General features: G+C 29.8%; 1 protein-coding gene across 1 annotated transcript in view; it reads right to left on the bottom strand.

Moving 5' to 3' along the window:
• Positions 1-469: 469 nt before the first annotated feature.
• The window catches only part of LOC132714576 (FH1/FH2 domain-containing protein 3-like), a gene marked incomplete at its 5' end in the record, with an annotated part of 56,934 nt that continues 36,310 nt past the window's right edge, over positions 470-21,093 (bottom strand). The window contains 11 exon segments of the mRNA XM_060697464.1: positions 470-4,480; positions 10,696-10,863; positions 11,666-11,816; positions 13,504-13,542; positions 14,861-15,053; positions 15,833-15,907; positions 16,128-16,249; positions 16,997-17,158; positions 17,718-17,837; positions 18,446-18,631; positions 19,204-19,359. Of these exon segments, the coding sequence (XP_060553447.1) occupies positions 4,413-4,480; positions 10,696-10,863; positions 11,666-11,816; positions 13,504-13,542; positions 14,861-15,053; positions 15,833-15,907; positions 16,128-16,249; positions 16,997-17,158; positions 17,718-17,837; positions 18,446-18,631; positions 19,204-19,359 (1,440 nt within the window).

Here is a 21,093-nt window from a genome sequence, read left to right as displayed (position 1 = left end):
CATAAATATAAGGAAAATCAATGACCCCTGGGGTGCAGCCAATTTTGACACCAGGGCTTTTATTTGAACAAACTTGGTAGACACTCACTTAAAGATGTTTCATGCCTAATATCTAAGCTCTAGCTATTAGAAGATATTTCAAGTTTTTTTTGGAACCAGAGGTAACCACCAAAGGAACATTCCTGCGTAAATAGGATGAAATTGACTTAGCAGTTTATGAGGTGTTGTTTACAGAAAAAAGTATACAAATGGCCGCTGGAGGAAAAGCAATCACAAAAGCTCAACATGTCATTGTGTGATAGTTGAGCTAAAAAATAAAAAATCTGCAAAACTCCTTTATAGGGCATAGTTGAGTCTGTTTTAAAACCGGGAACAATCCTGAGATATTTCACAAAGGCATTTATAGATGACTTGACTGAGGTAAAGTACTGTTTACATATTTTGTCATAAATAAAACAAACACCAAAGATTACATGAAATAAATCTTTAATTGAAATCATATCAAAAACGATGCATACATTTGTATGGCAGGTGGACACATTTAAATAAACAACAAAATTGATTACATCTACATCTTTATATCACATCTACAGACAATCTGTGACAGATTTCCACACAAATAACACAGCTTTTTGTCCAAAATCAAATCTATTGCTTTATGATAAATGTTCAAATAAAATCCTTCCCAATAACAAACCGCTCCTGTTTGATAAATCCTCACCAATAATAAACAAAGGCACAAGTGCGTTAGTTCATGTTGGAATCATCTCTTCATAGCCAGTGGCCTGACAGCAGTGCATGTTTTTTTACTTTGGTATTGTAAATAGTGTTGTTTTTTTTATAAAAGATGTTTTTTATTTATATATTTTTAAACCAGCAACACATCCATTAATGTTATTTTTGTGAAATTCTCTCACATATAGTCAACTACATCTAGACTCGATCTAGAAACAAAAAATAAGGCAAATGGAAGCATGAATTATCAGGCTGTCCTGTATTAATTACACTATAGCTATCCAGTATATGATCACTTGTATAGTGATCAGTGATCATTTACTGGTTGCAGCTGATCATGATCACTATTTTTTTGTGAATAGAAACTTAATAATTGCTTCTGCTAGTTATCCCTGAATATTTATTACTATCATTTATGTGTGACAGTGATCACTATACAATAAGTGATCACTATTCATTGTGTGATCATTACCATTCTGTGATCACTATTCTTTTGTAACAAATACTGATCAGTGATCACTATTCATTGTGTGATCATTACCATACAGTGATCATTTTCTTTTGTAATCATTACTGATCAGTGATCACTATTCATTTGTGATCATAACTGTTTGCTGTTCAGTGATCATTTTTTTACAATGATCACTAAAGCCTGATACTAAAACAACACATTGAAAGACTTGACAAATCTCTATACACAAGTAATAAAAATAAGAAAAGAAAATTAAACTTCACCGTCAGTTAATCATATAATACATATTTAAGTTTCTATAAGTTTAAAATACAAATGAAATAAGTTAAAAGAAATCTAGAGAATTCTGAGAAAAGTAGGTAAAAAAAAAATCATGATATATATAGTTATATATTGAAGTCAATGTGAATAAAATATGCTAGTAATCTGGTGTCATGGATAACAAATTATCTACCTGGCCTTGATAATATTACAGAAGGCTATCCTTACAAAAAAGTTTAATTTTAACAATTTGAGACTTAGATTTAAAACATGTAGTTTTCCTGTAATACAATATATACCTCAAATGTTTCAAAAGTGAGAAAAATTACTGCATGAACATCAAAAGATGAACTAGTTTATTTTATACTTGGAACCTCTCCTTGTTACCTAGCATTGAAATCGGTATTGAATTCTAAACTAGAATAAATATATTCACACTTTTATAAAACACTGTGGTATTTTTAAATGCCGATTAAACAAGATTTTGTTCAAAGCAATATTAAGAAATATAATTCATTAATGAATGAATACCTAACCACAAAATAGAATAAGAAATGCACATACATTAAGACATCATCAAATGACTTATGTTCAATAACTATGAGTATACACGTTTTATTTTCTGAGTGGATTACAAATGCATGCAAAGTACATGATGAGACACAGTACACAGTAAAAACCTAATATGCCGTTTTATATTAGGATTACACAAACACAGTAACATGACATATAAAATGTGTAAAGTCTGAATGCTGAACAATACACACTGATATTTGACTAGGTATACACATTATACTGATGATTTCAACCAAAGATCAAGGTCAAAGGTCAAGGTTACAAGTTCAAGGTTATAAGGTCAAGAATGAGTCTCAAAAAGTTATCAAAACTGCCCATATGTGAATAATGGATTCTCTTTTTTAATCAAGAACAGATTTATTCAAAACTACAGATTATTGCAAAACACTGTTTATTATAATATAATACTTATTTCATCCTGCTACATAGTGTCTTTTACATCTCAAAAATGGCATAACTTATAGGACAAAAAAGAACAGAATTTAATTCCGGTACAAATAACCCATTACAACAAATGAAATATAAAAATGAGTTTATTGCATACCTTAAAAAGGTATCAATTAAACAAACGGAAAAAAAATAACAACATAAAAATGAAAGAAAAGGTAACAATAAATAATAATATAAAACATTTGTAAGCACTGGAATTCTAGTTCATCTACGTGGCAAGCATAAACATACATGTATACATAATAAAGTCAACATAATGTAACCATAGAGACCAGGAACCCCTTCCCTGAATCAAATCCTACATCAGACAACCTTCAACATCAAACAAATTCTTATCATACTCATATCTTTCAAATTTTCTTAAATAACTTCCACCATTTTAAGAATACAAAAATTTCTATCATATTAACAAACAACATTTCAAACTGAAAAAAAAAGTAGAGAAAAAAAATTTAAATAAATTTTTGTAATCATAATACATTAAACCATTAATGATTTCACTAAACAACTGTCACCAAGGTGGTTTCTCAACTGAAAACTAGTGAAAAATACAAGCATTTTGTCTAGATGATACTCACAATAAATAAATATAAATAGATAATAAGATAGTATAGTTTGATTCACACCATGCTGTCATATAGTCAGTGTACATGTATATAGATATGAAGTTATGTCATGTTGTGATATATATCCCCACAGAATATAAATACATCATCGAGACAGAATCTGATATATAAATATCTTAAAAATCTACTTTATCTCAAACTTAAATATGTACACCAAATATCACAAAAATATATATTTTTTTACAATTATTTTTTTTAACCCAACAACTTTTTTTCTAGAAAATATTGTTACAAAATATGTATTTCTCCATTTCTTGATATGAAATGAAGGTTTTTGAAATGGTATGAATGTCACAGTTGAATTTTGAATATTAGCAAACGTTCAGAAAAAGATTTAAGCCATGTTTAAGCTATAACATATCTTATTCTCTTTAAGCAATTATCCATACCGGTATCCTATTATAATTGTATTCAAGCAAATATCCTATGTAAGGGTTTGTTAATTAATTGAAACAGACTTAATTGGTTAATTAAACAGAAAAAAATGCTATTGTCAGTATTCAGAAATCAAAAGTATTGCACTTGTAAGGATTTCTATCTATTACCTGTTTTGTACTTTCCTAATACAACACAAAAACAATAATTAACACTGAATTAGGTCGATCAAAATTTAAATTCTACAAATTCATTGCAAATTTTTATTAGGCCGATCTAGAAATAGGTCATTATAAAACTGGACGGTTAAATCTTGTATAAAGGACATGATATGTTGGTCACGTACATGAATAACCATTTATTTTACTACGAAACTAAACTGACGCTACACAGTGAGATATCTATTCGTAGCATTTGGATTACGCGTATTACAAAATTACACTAATTCATATAACAATGAAAATAACACAGATAATGTAAGCAGTTCACACTCTAATGAGCAAGGTTGTCATAACATAAGGCCTATCAATGATGAAATGTAAAATTTATAAATACAAGTATTCTACAGTAAATGGCACATAAATATTTCATCCAAAACCAAAATTTGCTAAGCTTAGTCCAAAATGCCATGACAATTCAATGGTATGGTACAAAACAGTTAAGGTTTTATGAATTATATAGCTGTTGCTTATAACTTATTGCCATGTTGAACAAAACTACAAAAACTTGGGTAACCAAAGTCTCTGATCCAATTCAAACCACTAAATCAGTCAATGTCTTGTAGTCCTCACAATGTAGCTATTCTCACACTGTCCAAGTGTAGCTTGGTTGTAGCCCATCAGTTGCTGTGAGCATTACAGACATGAAATGACCTTGTAAAATAGATCAGGGTGACATGAACATTGTCAACAATGGTTTTAGAATTTCTGGCTTGAAATGGCACTCATCTCTTCTTGTGTTAGACCATTCTTTAATGTTCGTCTCACTGAAATTGTACAAAAATACAAAACATTTAACATCATGGCACACATTTGTTGAATTATTAAAATCAATTCACTGCTTCTTGCAAAGTTTACTATTTAAATTTGAATTTTGCTGGACTTTATAACTTATCAAAGATCATATTAAAATATTTATTTAAAAAGTAAATGTTGCAATTGGCAGTATTAATTTAACACCATAAACCACAGGGCATGTGACTATACATTATGTTATATCCCATCACATTAAGCAAATAAAAAAAGCATTTTACATTAAAATTTACAGTTCATTTTTACTACTTGAATTATAATACTTTTAACATTTATTTTTACAAGAAACATTAATACAGACTACGTTAAGACTTTTTGTTAAAAATTTGCTTACTGAATCACTTCATTTGATACATTGTTCAGAAAAAAACTGTTAATAATTGATTAATATAAATCTGGGAGATGGATTTTCAAAAGGTTATGGGTAAAATATCAATAACAAAGGATAACAATAATATGAGCCGCACCATGATAAAACCAACATAGTGCATTTGCGACCAGCATGGATCCAGACCAGCCTGCGCATCCGCGCAATCTGATCAGGATCCATGCTGTTCGCTTACCAACCTCTATTACAAGTAGAGAATCTAGCAGCGAACAGCATAGATCCTGATCAGATTGCGTGGATGCCCAGGCTGGTCTGGATCCATGCTGGTTGCAAACGCATTATGTTGGTTTTGTCATGGCGCGGCTCATATTATGAACCAAATTTTAAAAAGAAAATTATAAACTGTCTGAAACAAACAATCAACGCAAAATTAAACAGTTCATTCATAATGTGACTATGAATTAATGTACTGATATAAGATTTAAGTTTATATGACTGGTGATAAATTGTTAATATCTCATTCATTAAATTATTTTTAAGTATAAATTAGCATTCATAACATTTGATTTGCATTGCATCAAAATCTGTGCATTAATGTATATAACCTTTCAAACTATCTTGCAAATATAAACAATTGAAAAGAACAAGTATAACTGTATTTGATGTTTTTCATTCAAATATAAATTAAGTAAAACATAAAAATATGATGTTTCAGAAAACAGTTTGTCAAGCAAATTTTGAAAAATGACTTTGTGTATTGCTACTTTTAATTTTTAATAAAAAGCTTAACTTAAGTCATGCCAAAGGCAGTCATGAACTTCACTTTAAACTTCTGCCTCGGGTGAAGTCCCTGTAAAATGCATGAATAAATTCAAAAAGTGGCCCTAAAACAGCATAACAAAAACAACACAAGCCAAAAAAAGAAAGCACCAAAAACTTTAGCACTATTGCATCAGTGTTGAGCAATATTATACCTAGATTAACAATCTATGTTGTTACGTATCTGTCTATCGAAAAGAACTCACGCCTCACTGAAAAGCCACAATGAAGAAAAACATTTTTAAAAGCAAAAATAAGCTCTGTTGCTGTTAGTCTTTTTTACACTATAATCTTTGAGCATTTGTAAGGAAAGAAAACCTTTTCCCATTGAGAATCCAACCCAACCTTGATATAGACTCTAGAATATGGGATGGTGAGAGATAACAGTTCTCTAATCTTTCAGAAGTGGTTGAACTTCTCTGAACTGAATATAGTTGTGATGGGGCAGAATATTTTATTCTTTGAAGTTACATTTATTCTATCAGGGATGTGACTGATTAAAAATTATATTGTGTTTGCTGATTATATATATATCTTACCTGATACATGTTTTCAAGAAACTCCTATTAATAAAATGATTGAGACACTTCATTTAAAGACATCAAAAGTAAAGGGGCCAAACCAGAACCTTGGCTTCATGAAAGTATAGGGAAAAAACAGAACCTTGGCTTTATTAAAGTAAAGGGGCCAAACCAGAACCTTGGCTTCATGAAAGTATAGGGAAAAAACAGAACCTTGGCTTTATTAAAGTATAGGGGCCAAACCAGAACCTTGGTTTCATTTAAAGTATAGGGGAAAAACAGAACCTTGGCTTTATTAAAGTATAGGGGTCAAACCAGAACCTTGGCTTAATTAAAGTATAGGGGAAAAACCAGAACCTTGGCTTAATTAAAGTATAGGGGTCAAACTAGAACCTTGGCTTAATTAAAGTGATTGCAGGAATATTATTGTTATTGTTATTGGAAAGTCAGTCATAAGTTCTTTTCCATAACTCGTTTTATTCTGGTAAAAAGTAAAATGCTGCTAAACTGACAATGTCAATGGCATAACCATTATTGACTGAAAGTGTTTGTACCAAATGATAAACAGGAAAGGTATCAAAGCAAGGAAAATTCCAGTAACTTCCCAGTATATACAATTTCAGGCACAGGGAAGGACAGTGATAGAACCACAATCATCTATAAAAGATAAACTAAGTAACTCCTTGCTAGCATTAAGTCTATATCCATGGTGAGATTTTAATCTTACTGCACAGAGACTGGAGATTCCAAGTCAGGACCTAATCTTCACAAATCAATGGATAGAACAATAAATTTATGTGCAAAAGAATTGTGTTGGTAACTAAAGCTTGGCAACACACAGTGTGAAAATATCAACCTATAAGCATTAGTCCTATCACCATAGAAATCATTTTTATAGTTAAAATTTAACACATTTCGTATCACCCATACTCTGAACTCTGCAAATGATAGTAACAAAATTAATGTGTGTGACAAATTAATACATTCAGTGTGTTCATATTACATTGTGTTATAACAGGTCTGTATTATGTGAATATATTCATCTGTCTGGGAGAACCAGGTCTGTATGAACAAAATAAAATACTAAACAAGTCATTCTTTTTACAACATATAAGCTAGTAGAAGGATACATTATAAATCAGAATGTCTACAAACCAGAAAACAATTCACTTATAAAGCAATAACTTCAGTCACACAATTTAAATCTCAGTTTTCCTTCTTACAAAAAATAACAACAGCAATAAACTAAACTTGATACATATGATTTTTGAAAGAAACTTTCTCTCTATTGTTTAGCACAAAACACCAATGTTTCACAAAGAACCATTGCTTCACAAAGCACTTTTGCTTTGTAAAGCATCATTGCTTTATAAGTGAATATGTTTTCAATACATCTACAACTGAAAAATGCTATAAATGATTGTGAACCTACTATAAATATGTACAACAAAAAACAAAACTCTGTGAAACTAAAAGTCTATAATGTAGCATGAACTAGTGAATTTTGTGCAACATAACCTTAGCAACGACAGATGGCAGAATAAAAATAGATCATTTTTGGTTACCATGGCAACAAGACATTTTTCAATTATCATATATTTATTTTATTCAAAGATACATTGTTCAAGTCAATCTTTTAAGTTTTCTTCAATAAGAATACATTGTAGCTATGTAAAAACATAAGAAAATGAGATGTTTAAATCTTGTTGCCATGGAAACACAGTTGTCATAGTAACACTAGTCACTCAAGTATTACCCAATCAATGTTCAGTATCACTATCCCTATCCAAGACTGAAAGTAATTCAACCAAGGGAAATTACTATATAACTATATAATATGTAATGTCTTAATATTCGAGGTGAACATTACTACCAGTATACATATTTATGGGGGCAGGTTTTTTAATCAATGATTTTAATATTATCATATTTTGTTTGAAATTTTGTTTGAAATATCTATGGAATAGATTTTACACTCTATTATTATTATATGTATCTTTTAAAATGTAAGGAAACAGATTTTACACAAACAAATATTTCACCACACAAGACAAAACATGCTTCAATGAAAACAAATAATGCTTATTTAATTCTACACAAAATGCTCGATTACACTAACTTTTAATAAAATTAAATCCTATTGAAGCTTTTCTTTATATCAATACTCCATTCATTTTGTTTGCCTTCTCCATGTTACTGCCTTTCTCAGTTAACAAAACAAAAGCATTGTATATATATGGTAACTCACTAGCTTAGTCAAATTTATATATTTATTTTAAAGGATTCAAGTCACACCATGAATGGCATAATGATGTATGTTTCACTGATGGAGAAGATGTGATTTTCAAATAGTCATTGAATTAAAACCTTCTTAATTAAGAGCAATGTATATACATTATTTAAAATCACAGAACTTTTGATTCTATTGAATCTATGAGCACTTTTCTCCCAATTACCCCACCCACTTTTTGCAGATTATTACTTATCCATCGGTTTTCTAATAAGCTGATAATGTAAACAATAAAAAGACAATCACTTCACTTCATAACATCATAAAACAACAAACACAAACAAGGTACAACAAACATGGATATATAGATGAACTTCAACTGTTGTTTAGGTCTAGGAATTAGCCTTTATAACAAACTTAAATCGGCACACTATTTAGAAAATGGCGGCTATCGCAACATGGCTTGCTTACTTTTCTTTTTTTTTTATTCAGTCAATTTGACTATAACTGACTATAACTGAACAATTACAAATAGTAACATATCCATTGAATTTAACAGATTAAAAAAAAATTCAAAAAGTTTATAAATTTGCTGTAAGTGTACATATTTCACACATTGTTGTTGTAACTTCTTTATACGAGTATAATTCTATTTTCAGATGTTTACAATAAAATTAATACAGTATCTTTTTCTCGATTTTCTTTTTCTTTTTTTTTTTTGCAAAAGATACATTCATTTTTGTTTTTCTCCTATTATTATTTCCAAAATTAAAACATTTTAGTATGCAAGCCATCTATACAAAGCCAACAGTTTATAATAAAACATAACATGACAATTACAACTGAAATATTGGGAGTGAAAAACTTCAGTGTGCATGGCGTTCAATCATGACGGGATGGTAGAAAATTTACCTAGACATTGTTCAGTATAGTGGCATAATTCTCATATTATCTGGAAAGGTGTCAATCATCTTTATATAACAGTCTACAGCCTTTACTAGTATTTCAATTAACTAATCAATTAAACAATTTTATCTTGATGAATTAATTCTTAATAAGAAATTGGACATAATATAAGTCTACTTGGGAAATGACAACAACTGGGTAGTTTTCAGTGAAAAAATAACGATTTAAATTGAGTTTTTTTTAAAGAGCAAGTTATGTATTTCACTTGAACAGATAAAAGACGTTTCATATTTTTATAAATGATTTATTACGTAAAAAAATGTTCTGTCAATTTAAGGCCAAAGATGATTTTATGAACAGATAATCATACTGTTTATACACCTTTAAAGACTTTTACCTTGGTTAAAAAGTGGAATAATAGCATACATACTGAGAGAATTCAACCATTATACATGTAGTTCAGAATGAACAAAGACCTATCTTACATATATATCTATTAATAAGGCATGATATGGTATTTTATGAAGTCCCATGAACTTATTTTTCTCTCTCAGTAATTTCTCGTCATATGGTATAATCATCACTTATTTTTTTATTAATAAAACAAATTCTCTCTTAAACTTTAAGCTGCAGGTGGCAACAGAATCTACCTATGTTACCAGTGCAGACCAAGATCAGCCGGCACATCTGTTCCATCTGATCATGGTCTGCACTGTTTGCTTTTTAGTCAGTAGTTAATGTGAAATTCGCTTTTTAGTCAACAGTTATTGTGAAATTTTCCCTAGAAATAAAGATTGGGTCAGCCTGAAGCATGGACAAGTCAGTTACAGATATTAAGTGTGGAAAAGGTCCCCTCTTTCTTTTTTTTATCCTGAAACTAATGCATTTGAAGTAGAATTTTGTAAAGAGTGTAGCATATTGTGCGAGACCAGGGTGGAAGCATTGTGTATAGATTATCCTAAGCAGGTGCCTGGAAAAAGCTTGTGCTATACCCTTTGTATAATAGTGCATGAGTAAAAGAAATAAATATTTGTTTTACAATATCTAATTTACTATGAACACATTAAAATATATATTTTTGATAAAGAAACACAAACAAATTACAAGAAGATAATTTAAGAACTAATCTTTTAAATTTACTTGTCAAAAAGATTACTAATTTTCAGGAAAATATAGTTTCCTTTCTTTAACTTATATCTATGACAGGAACTACTGTATTAAGCTATTTATCTACAAGAATATATTAATACAAACTTTCAAGAACAGAACATTCTGAGTATATAAGTTACATCATTCTATAATGAACTTATGCAAATTTTGTGTACAAGATATTTCTATATAAAAGTTATATCAAACTTTACTTACATGATTTCCTGTCTTTTTGACCTCTTGACCTTCTGCGTTCCCTGGGTGCACGAGTACTTGGAGTGGTGGCAGTACGTACACAAGCTTCTAGGATTTCATCGTCCCCGGTATCGTACATCTCCGAGTCAGTTGTTACCCCACCCCGAGATATACTGTTTCTCTTGTTGTCTGAAAGATAAAACACGACACCATAGTTCTCATTACCTTTTTGCACTCTTTAGCCCTGCTCTATTTGTGTCATGAACTCATATTGCTTATTATTTAAAATATTTTAAACTGTCAAGCATATAAAGGAAAGATTTCTTGATCAAAATATTCAAATTGAAGAGCACAGAGAACACATTTGATTCAGAGTTAAGTTTCTGTAAGTTTTAAAACAATTTTACATAATGAATAAGTGACATCAAAAATGTCAATAATTTGTTTACAAACACAAAATAAACATTAAAATAGACCAGTTTGTGTCAATGCATTTCATTTTGAATAAGCAATGATTATCTTTGAAAGTACTCCTGGAAACCTACATTCAGTGAAAGCTTGATATAAAAGTATTTAACTATTGAATGTACTGTAAAAGACAGCCTGGCAATAGGAAATCTAGAGTTGTCCTGTGATTTTTACAACCATATAGAATGATAAGTTTAAACAGAATTTATTTAAGTTCCATTATGTCAGAAGCTATAAGCTTATAGGCACACTCTCAAATTCATTCAAGGAACCAACCAGTGCTTTACAGCAGATTGAAAAGTTTCTTGCTCAGAGAAACAAGTTTGCCTATGATGCAGTTTAAACCCATGCAACTAGCAATCCTAACATCTCTAGTCAGACTAGGACAATTTAAAAATTTGTATCATTTTTATATATCATAAATTAAAATTCTGTAGTAACATTAATGTAGTCATTCTGTTTAGGCAATGATAACATTATAACCTATTCCTTAAGACTGATTTCAACCATGACTAATACTAACCTGCTGGTCCCATCTTTCTACGTCCTTGTCGTCCAGGTAACCCTCGGTCATCTGCACTAGTGTAGCCGTTAGCAAGAACCCGCTGTAACGCCTCCTCGCTCTGATCGTCTGGCTTGGCATTCTTCCCCTTTGAGCCCTTGAATTTACCCATCTACAAACACAGATTATAGTATTATACAACAAGAATGCAACTGTCGTAAACGTTTTTTCAGCAAGGGCATCCTATTTTTCTTTTTATCTAAAATTCATAAGTACTTTGTCAAATTATTTTTGGTAAGTGAATGTATCAAAATATATTTCTTCAGTATTTAATATCAGATTTATATTGTAAAGTTATTATATGCTTTGAAAATCATAGGCAAATTCATATATTTGACATAATTTAAGTTAAATGTTAAATGAAAAATGCACATGGATATATTTTATATGAATGACAAGTGTTTAAACTTTTCGGCATATTTCTGTATTGAATATATTGACAATATGTGTAAGTGAAAATAAATCATAGACAGTGAACAAGTAATACAAAATAAAATTTACTCATAGTTTGACCAAAAAATGAAAGATTACCCTTTAATACCATTCATGCATTTCCATCAAAAAAACAATGTTAGAAGTGTTTTTATTAAAGATAATTTCTTTTGTGGTTCCAAAAAAAAATGAATTTTTGAAGTGAATGAAAACAATTATGTATCAAGTTCCTAGATCAATTGATATGAAACAATAATAAACACTTTTGTTCATATTTATTTATGATATTTATTTATGATATAAAGTCATTCAGATATCCAAAGAAACCCTTAATAAGAGAGCATGCAAAATGTACATGAAAAATACACCATCGAGCAAAATCACTGTGTTATCATAATTGTATTCTGTAAACAACATCTAGCTACGTATGTTCTAAAACATGACAATATACTGTAAAATCAAAATATTTCATGGGCAATAATTCAACAATTTTTAACAAAACAGTTTTTCCCCATTCAGATACAAAAATTTGATAACTAATCATTTTAAATAAAAAATATTTGCCATCTAAATTTACCAGAAATCAATCTTTTGGCATCATTGGACATAAAATTCCCTAAAAAATTTAATGCCCAACAAAATATAATGATTTTACAGCTTCATTTTCATAATATTATTATAAGTGAATATAATTTTTTGATTATTTTTTCTCACCAAATCAGAATTTAAGTTACGGTGCATCACCTCGACTGATGAAAGCTATAAATGAGCATAATGTCAAATCATAATTCCTGCGTTAGAAAATCAACGGTCACTACCTACTAAATTACCATCATAATCACGTGACAGAACTCAAGAAAGAGGTTGGGAGAGCATTTATATCAGTAACAGAGTAAATTCTGAGTCATGTTGGTTAGCGTTATTTCTTCCCAATTGATTAAGGGTTTTGTTGTCTAAAAAGAATATAACAACAAACTTACATTAAAAAAAAGTTATAATTTCAAAACAAAGACAATTTTGGAAACTTAATTAAAGGACAAATATCCTTCTGGAAGTTCTATAACTGTGGATGTATTATAGTCCTATTATTTCTGGAATCATATTAAATGGGTTATTATCATAAGAAAAGCATTAACCTGATAAACAAAAAAATAAATATTTATTTTTAAATAAATTATGAGTTCTGTCATATGAATAAAATGGTCATAACAGAAAGGTAACAACAAAAACGAACAAAAACAAAAATTTCATTCTGGAAAAACAATCAAGATTTCATTTTTTCAAACACAACTATTGGCAATAAAAGATGATATTTCTAGGAATGAATGATTCATTCATCTTGATTGATAACATCATCATAAACTTGCCTTCTTGATCTTATTGTCAATGCCATCAGGCAATGTAAGCTGTATAAACAAACCATACAAATCATATACAACACAAAACTAGCCGCCGCACAAACATGTAACAAATTAATACAACAGTACTGTATAAGTGGTTAAGTTAGCGACGTGGAAATATTTGTGAATTTCAGGAATTGAAAAAAAAAATTGCTTAAATTTCCTCTAGCATAAATATCAACCAACCTGTCATTAAATTCTAACATTGCACATTTTGCACATTTCACTAATATTTTCTCACGCCAAATGTGAGGAATTTTAAATTCGCTAACATTTCGACACGCGGAAATATCCACTTATACAGTATGTAAGGAATTAGAAATTTAGAAACAATTGTAAGGAAAACTTAAGTTTTTTTTGTATGATTTGTAACAAAGGGACTGGTATCAAAGAAGTATAAAATTTTAATATGCTCGAGAAAATCATGCGTAAAATGGGGAAAAATTCTTAGAGAAGTGTATTCAAAATGAAAGATAAGGAGTGTTTTGCATAAAATTTATATTATTAAAAGATGCCTTGTTGAATTAAAATATTTAATACTGAAATATTGTAACAAACCAACACATGTTTTTTGGAGGATAAAAAAAATAACAACAAAAACTGAACAATCACCACAACTTGCCAGACTGGTAAGAATCAAAGTGAAATGCATTCTGGGAAAGCAGCAGAAAGAATGTGGTCTTTAAACAAAATTATCAATTTAAGCTTGAACAGAGCTCAATAATCATGTCACTAAATAAACATCAACAGTGTATATGTTCTTTGTATCTGGGAAAGAGTAATTTATTTAATTTCAGTGTAGAAAGCCTTTTACAAGTAATTTCATAACCCTGAATAACTTCTTTAATATTGTCTTGTTATGCCCTAGGCTTTAACTCATAACCAACATTTTTCCTGTTAACTTCGTAAAGTTTTTCAAAACTGGTCCTCCTTAAGCCTAACCTGGTAAAGTTTTTCAAAACTGGTCCACCTTTAGCTTAACCTGGTAAAGTTTTTCAAAGCTGGTCAACCTTTAGCTTAACCTGGTAAAGTTTTTCAAAACTAGACCACCTTAAGCTTAACCTGGTAAAGTTTTTCAAAACTGATCAACCTTAAGCCATTCTATTCTGGTACTTTACATAAAAAATATCTTAAAGATATAAAGATTTTTAAAGTAAGACCAATAACCATAAAAAGACAACATGATTTTTGAGCCCTGACAATATATTGTCACCACTTTAACAACCTAACAGGTAAAGCAAAGCAGGAAAAATATTCAAATGCAACTTGAAAAGCTTGGAAGAAGATCTACAAATTAACACACAAGACTGAAATAAAATCTTACATCTACAATCATTTTTCCTCTTGTCTTTTTACGCTCTCGTTGGTTGGCTTTCTTCTCCATTTGTTGTACAACTTTTTCACGTGTTGTACGATATTCCAGAGCAAATTCACTGATTATCTTGCAGAATTGGTTAATTTTGAGCTCCTTCGCTTGATACAATGGTAAACCCATGTACAGTAACAACTTGTGATATCTAAAATATAATATATTTTATGTAAAATATTGATGAACAAACAATTTTCGTCCATGTAATTTATCATTGCAAGCATATATATGAGCCGCGTCATGACAAAACCAACATAGTGTGTTTGCGACCAGCATGGATCCAGACCAGCCTGCGCATCCGCACAGTCTGATCAGGATCCATGCTGTTCGCTATCAGTTTCTCTACTTGTAATAGAGTTGGTAAGCGAACAGCATGGATTCTGATCAGACTGCGCGGATGCGCAGGCTGGTCTGGATCCATGCTGGTCGCAAACCCATGATGTTGGTTTTGTCGTGACGTGGCTCATATATTTTTTGTTAATTCATATATTTTTGTTAGCTATAATTATTGAATGTAATATTGAAAGGTTGTGAAAGAACATACACATATAAATTTATGAATTAAATTTTCTTTTTTTTCCAATACAAAAAGAGTCAAGTTGATCTGTAATAAAAAAGTGAAATGTTTTTTGTCAGGTTGTATGTCCATGTATATAAATAGTTATTTTCTGTATAACCCTCTTGTAACAGACTGGGTCCATATAATCTTACATATTTTCATACTAGGCCATATAACATTTCCAGAATATTTTTAGTTAAGCCTAACAATTTAATTAATTCATTGGGAAAGCCTTTTATTTTTAATAACAACTTGTGATTACAGGTCAACTGGTCAGTATATTAAATAGAATTCAACTTCAACATTGTTGCATTGTTATTTAATTACAGAAAACGGTGCAGAACTATTTACTGGACTATTTCACTTACCTGTTACAGACACGTTTATGAACTATTTGAAGAATCATAATTCTTTCCGCAGCATCTCCCAAAAACTCAGACATTCTGTAAAGAATTATCAAAACTTAATATATTTTTGAACTTAAAACTTAAAATTACATATATATACTACATATATTAAACATTTTTCTTTATGTAGTTAAATCATATATACATTGTAACATTGTTAAGCCTTTATCTTTTATAAAGGTACAAGTGACTTTGTTTTATATGGAAATCAGACCTCTATATTGTACACAAATTGAACATTATTGTTACCACTTACTTGGATTTGAGTTGTGAATTTGAGCTTCCATCATGTTTGATTATTGCACGTAAATTGTCCCATGACGCCTTACAATCAGATTCCAATTTGTCCAGCTTCTGTGACAAAACATCCCAGTCAACCTGTAATATATTCAAAACAAACCATTGATAATAATTCCACTTGTCAGTAAATACCATAAATTATACAGAAAATTATGACGTTTTTCTTTCTTTTTTCCAAATAAAATGGAAGTGAATTTTAAGTGAACTTAATTTTACAAGTGCTTAAATCTTTATAAACAGATCAAAGCTACCACCTACACTTCAATTAGGGGTCCTAGACTCTGTTTGTCTGGGTTCTCAATTTTAATAATTCTAACATTGAAATCCTTATAATTACTGAAAGACTATTCCATCAACAAAGCAGAGCATGTACATTAATATAAAATCAAGTGGGGTAACGGTTAAACAGCTTTGCAATAGCTATAATATCAGTTCATAGTCAAATTCTGTAAGTTTTCTACAATTAACAGTTCATATTGAATTTTCTATAATTAACAGTTCATATTGAATTTTCTAAAATTAACAGTTCATATTCAATCAATTTGAACACATCTAAAATATTTGAATATTCACTTTTATCATATACACAACACAATATGAAATCTTCCTTTTAAATGCAACAAAATTGTAAAGACCAAAACATAGAATTAATGACAGAAGCAAACAAGCTTACAAATACCAAAGTACCTACCGGTAGGCAGTCGAGTATGAAATATAAATATGGAACAGAAAACTTCTTAAATTGGTGAGTCCAAAAAAGTTACAATGAAAGTCATCTTTTCAAAAATATGTACATGAATTTGGATTGAAATTCCTGTATCTTACCCTTGAGCATCGTGTAATTGGCCCTATATCTGAATACAGGTCTGTACTGTCAGGAAACTGCTCTATGATTATAGTACACAAATGATGTAAGATAGAATGTTTATGTACAGTGTCTTTAACCTCTGGTACTTTTGACAGGTACTCTATACTGAATCCACGAACCTGAAAAAAAAAATCACAAAAATTCTTTACTTAATTGATAAATATTTAATAGATCTTTACTTAATTGATAAATATTTAATAGATCAATATATTATGCAGACAATTCACTTTGAAATTTTGTATGAAAGAAAATACAAATAAGCTTAAGAGTTTCTTGCAACTTTTATTCTGCAATATTAAAATTTGTATCCCCAATCTTGCGATAAATTTTTTTTTCATTATTTTTAAAGAATTGATTACTGTTGAAAAAGAATGATAATTTACTTACGTTTAGCATTTAACAAGTAATAATTTTGAACCAGTGACATTTCATTCAAAGTTAAACCTGTTTCATGAATGAGCTAAATTTTTCATGGTTTTCAAGTGACATGGTTTTAAGTGAAAGTGTTTACTAGAGATATTAACTTGCTGGGAAAAATGCAGAATATCTTATTGACATTGGTAAAGTAAAATTGTCCATACATGTTTGTGTTAAATGAATATTTCACATCAAGGAAACTAACGATCAAAAATATACATTTCAACAATATACACAGACAGATACAATTTTAGTACAGACCTGAGCTCCATTGAGGAAGTTACCAATGGTAAGAATGGCTGACAGGATGTATTTAAATGTTTTATTATCTTGTAGTTCATCTATACCTTTCTTCAAGTCCATCAGGGGCTCTGCTACTTCCTATCATTATAACACAGAATATATGAAAATTAGTAACATACCAGTACTTTAGTGGGTGTGTTTAGGTTTGTATACCCTAACCACCAGAATAATTACTATATGGGCGAGCAACCTGTACTTAGGAATGATTATCTTGTTTTATACCAGGTCTTTTATATTCAATAACCAATCAAATTGATTTCTATGCATTCCTAATCTGGACAAATTTTATTATGAGTTAAGTATCATATGAAACAACTCATTACAAACTACATGTAGTAAATATTATGTACTAAAATCTTGATAAACTTAGCAAACAATCACAAATTATGTAAAATAAAATATAATTATTTGTTTCATTTGTTCTCAACAAAAGCTGATATAAATTCATTTGAATACTGAGATTAACTGTTAAAATTTACTTGAAAACTTCTCACACAATCTTGACTTGTTGAGCGTATTAGTTTATTCACACATAACAACAAATATCAGCTGATGTGAATCAATTTTTTTCCCAGTCCCCTTCTATGAAAGAGCTATACTCTTGTCATATGAAAAAATAAGAAAGGAAAAGTTATCTAAAGATACAATGAAAATTTAAGGTATACAAGTGTATAACAAGAACGTACAGATTCTATGGTGTCATAATCCAGTTTAAAGAGCCACACATTAAGACGAGACTGTAACTCGCTGATGGAAGACAATGTAAGCAGGAACTGTTCTGCGGTACCTAGCGGGATATCAGCGTTGGCAAGCTGGGCTTCTAAGATCTTTGTTTTCTCTTCATCTGATGGTATCATTGTATTCAAAATTTTCTGAAATGTAGATCATGTAGGTATAAGTTGTTGTGTTGAAGTATTACTTATTTTTGCTCAACTATCATGAAAGCTTGAAGCTTATTTAAACAACTTTCAAGTCTGCCTCCTTGAACTAACTACCTTGAACTAACCATCCTAAACTAACCAATACTGGTGTCATATGTGATACAACAACAACAATATACTTTTTTGATAATAAGGGCACCAACCTGTTATATGCAATGCGACATGAGACAAGAATCATTTTACATTATTATGACCCTAGTAGGGCTAACGTTAAAAGGCAGACACCTTGACCACCAGACTTGAATCTCTTCTAATGCTTGTAGTTTTACTGGTGTTATCCCTCCATCCGCTGCTAGTAAACTTGGTAGCACTTTTATCACGGACATGTTTATCCCGCATACCATTTATACAATAATTTTATAACCAAAAATATACACAAAACGTGAAATCTTCATTAGGTGTGTCTAACATGCTGAGATATTATTAAAATAGCATCTGAACTAATGTACATCAAGAGTTGTGACAAATTAAGACAAGGGAGAGAATTTGTTGAATGCAATTACCTCAATGCCTTCTTTGTTCATGATAGAGTTGTCCATCTTTAATATCGCAGCTTTTATTGTTCTGGGAGGTGGTAGGACAGTAAGACCAATGTTGATGGCATTTGAACGCTTCGGATCTAACACAGTGATCTCTTTTTTACCAGCGGCTTCTTGTCGCTATAAAAACAGAACATTTTATTTTGATAGGAACATTCTGGTATCATAAGCTTATGGGTCAACAATGTTCTATAGGAAACGATTAGATGTTTCATGAATGAAAATTTTTAAACATTAAAAAAGTCTTAAATTTTTTGTAACAACAGTTTTATTAATTAATAACGAAATTAGAAACATCTAATCATTCTCGTAAAAAAGCTTATTTAATCACACTTCCTATTTGGTTAGTGTTAATTCCTATTCTGTCAAAACAAAAAAAATATAAATAAATAAATAAAAACTGTATTTATTTGCAGTAATATTCTTCATTTCACTAAAAAGTTACTTTCAAGTAATAGATTAAATATACTATGAGAAGCAAAAATTAAATCTACATTAATTGGCAAACCTGAAAGAAATTTATTGCAAATCCGAAATGTAACAAATATCAAGCAATTTATATACAAGAATTCAAGTTTATATATTAAAGTTATATCACAAGCCAAAGAACAATACAATTTAAGAATGAGTATGAAAAATAAAATTTTCCCATCACCTGCAGCAAACCTATCAGTCTTAAATAAAGCTGTTAGTGCTGAAAAAAGTTTGTAACATGTACTTGTTTGGATACCCTTATTATAATTTATAAAGATCTGCATCTTTTTTTCTTTTGTATATTTATTTCCAGTTACAAAACAGTCCTTTGTCATTGGTAAATTTCAAAACTGTGTCACAAACTTCCAAATCAGATGTTTTCATCTGAGACTGGTTCTTAAGCCCCAGCTTTGTTAAAGTTCATAATTTCAAATAATGGCGAGAGATAATGAAATTTTATACATATATTTGTATCATACCAAACAAGTACACGAGAACAACATGCAAGATAAGAAATGATCCATTACATACACTGTAGTAGGCTGCTAGTTTTGCTTAATTTACAAACACTTTATTATCAATTTTACATTAGCAAATATTCCAAGTAAAGAAATATTGTTTACAACTAAATATCAAAATCTTGAAAAACAGCAAATCCCTAATAAATTCAGAGACTTCATGAGATGCATCTGTTCTTACTTTATATATATAGTCAAATTTCATTATTTGAAAAAAAAAGCAAAACTTTCAGCCCATTTTTGTATTATTTATACAAAGTACGGTCAAACATAATTATGCTTTTAAGACTTTCTTTGAAAAGAGTGTGCTCTTTAAATAATTTTTTTTTAATTTTCATTTTAAACGATTTGAATGTTTGAAACTGTGAATACCTAACAACAAACACCACTATATGAGATGGTGATAGTTTGACTGTACTTCAGATACATGTATTACAATATGTAAGACATATAAACCTCTCAACAAGATGTTAACAGTTTTTGGATAAACTCAGGTAAAATCCCTCAAAATATAAATCATTGTACAAATCATTTGAAAAAAAACAAAACACTTTTCTCCCATTCTTGTGAAGAGGTTTTTAAAAAATATAAAACTTTCCAAAGGACGATTCTGTTTTTGTTCGTTTTTTGTTTCTTCAAATTTTAAAATTTTGCCACAAAATAATGATACATGTAATTCAACAAAAAAGATGAGAAACAGAATTGTCGTCTGCTTGACATATTAGCAATATTATCATATACAGAAATTATATATGTTAAAACTTCATGCCAGCATTCTATTAGTATAAGACTTGCAACACTATTGGAACAAATAAACATAGCTTCAGTGTAAAGTTCCCTTTGATCTTGACCCTGATGACAA

The sequence above is a fragment of the Ruditapes philippinarum genome, unplaced genomic scaffold (assembly GCF_026571515.1).
Source record: "Ruditapes philippinarum isolate M1 unplaced genomic scaffold, ASM2657151v2 ctg1830_1_1_1_1, whole genome shotgun sequence".
In the NCBI taxonomy this organism is placed as follows: Eukaryota; Metazoa; Mollusca; class Bivalvia; order Venerida; family Veneridae; genus Ruditapes; species Ruditapes philippinarum.
This window is presented reverse-complemented; position numbering and strand designations above follow the sequence as displayed.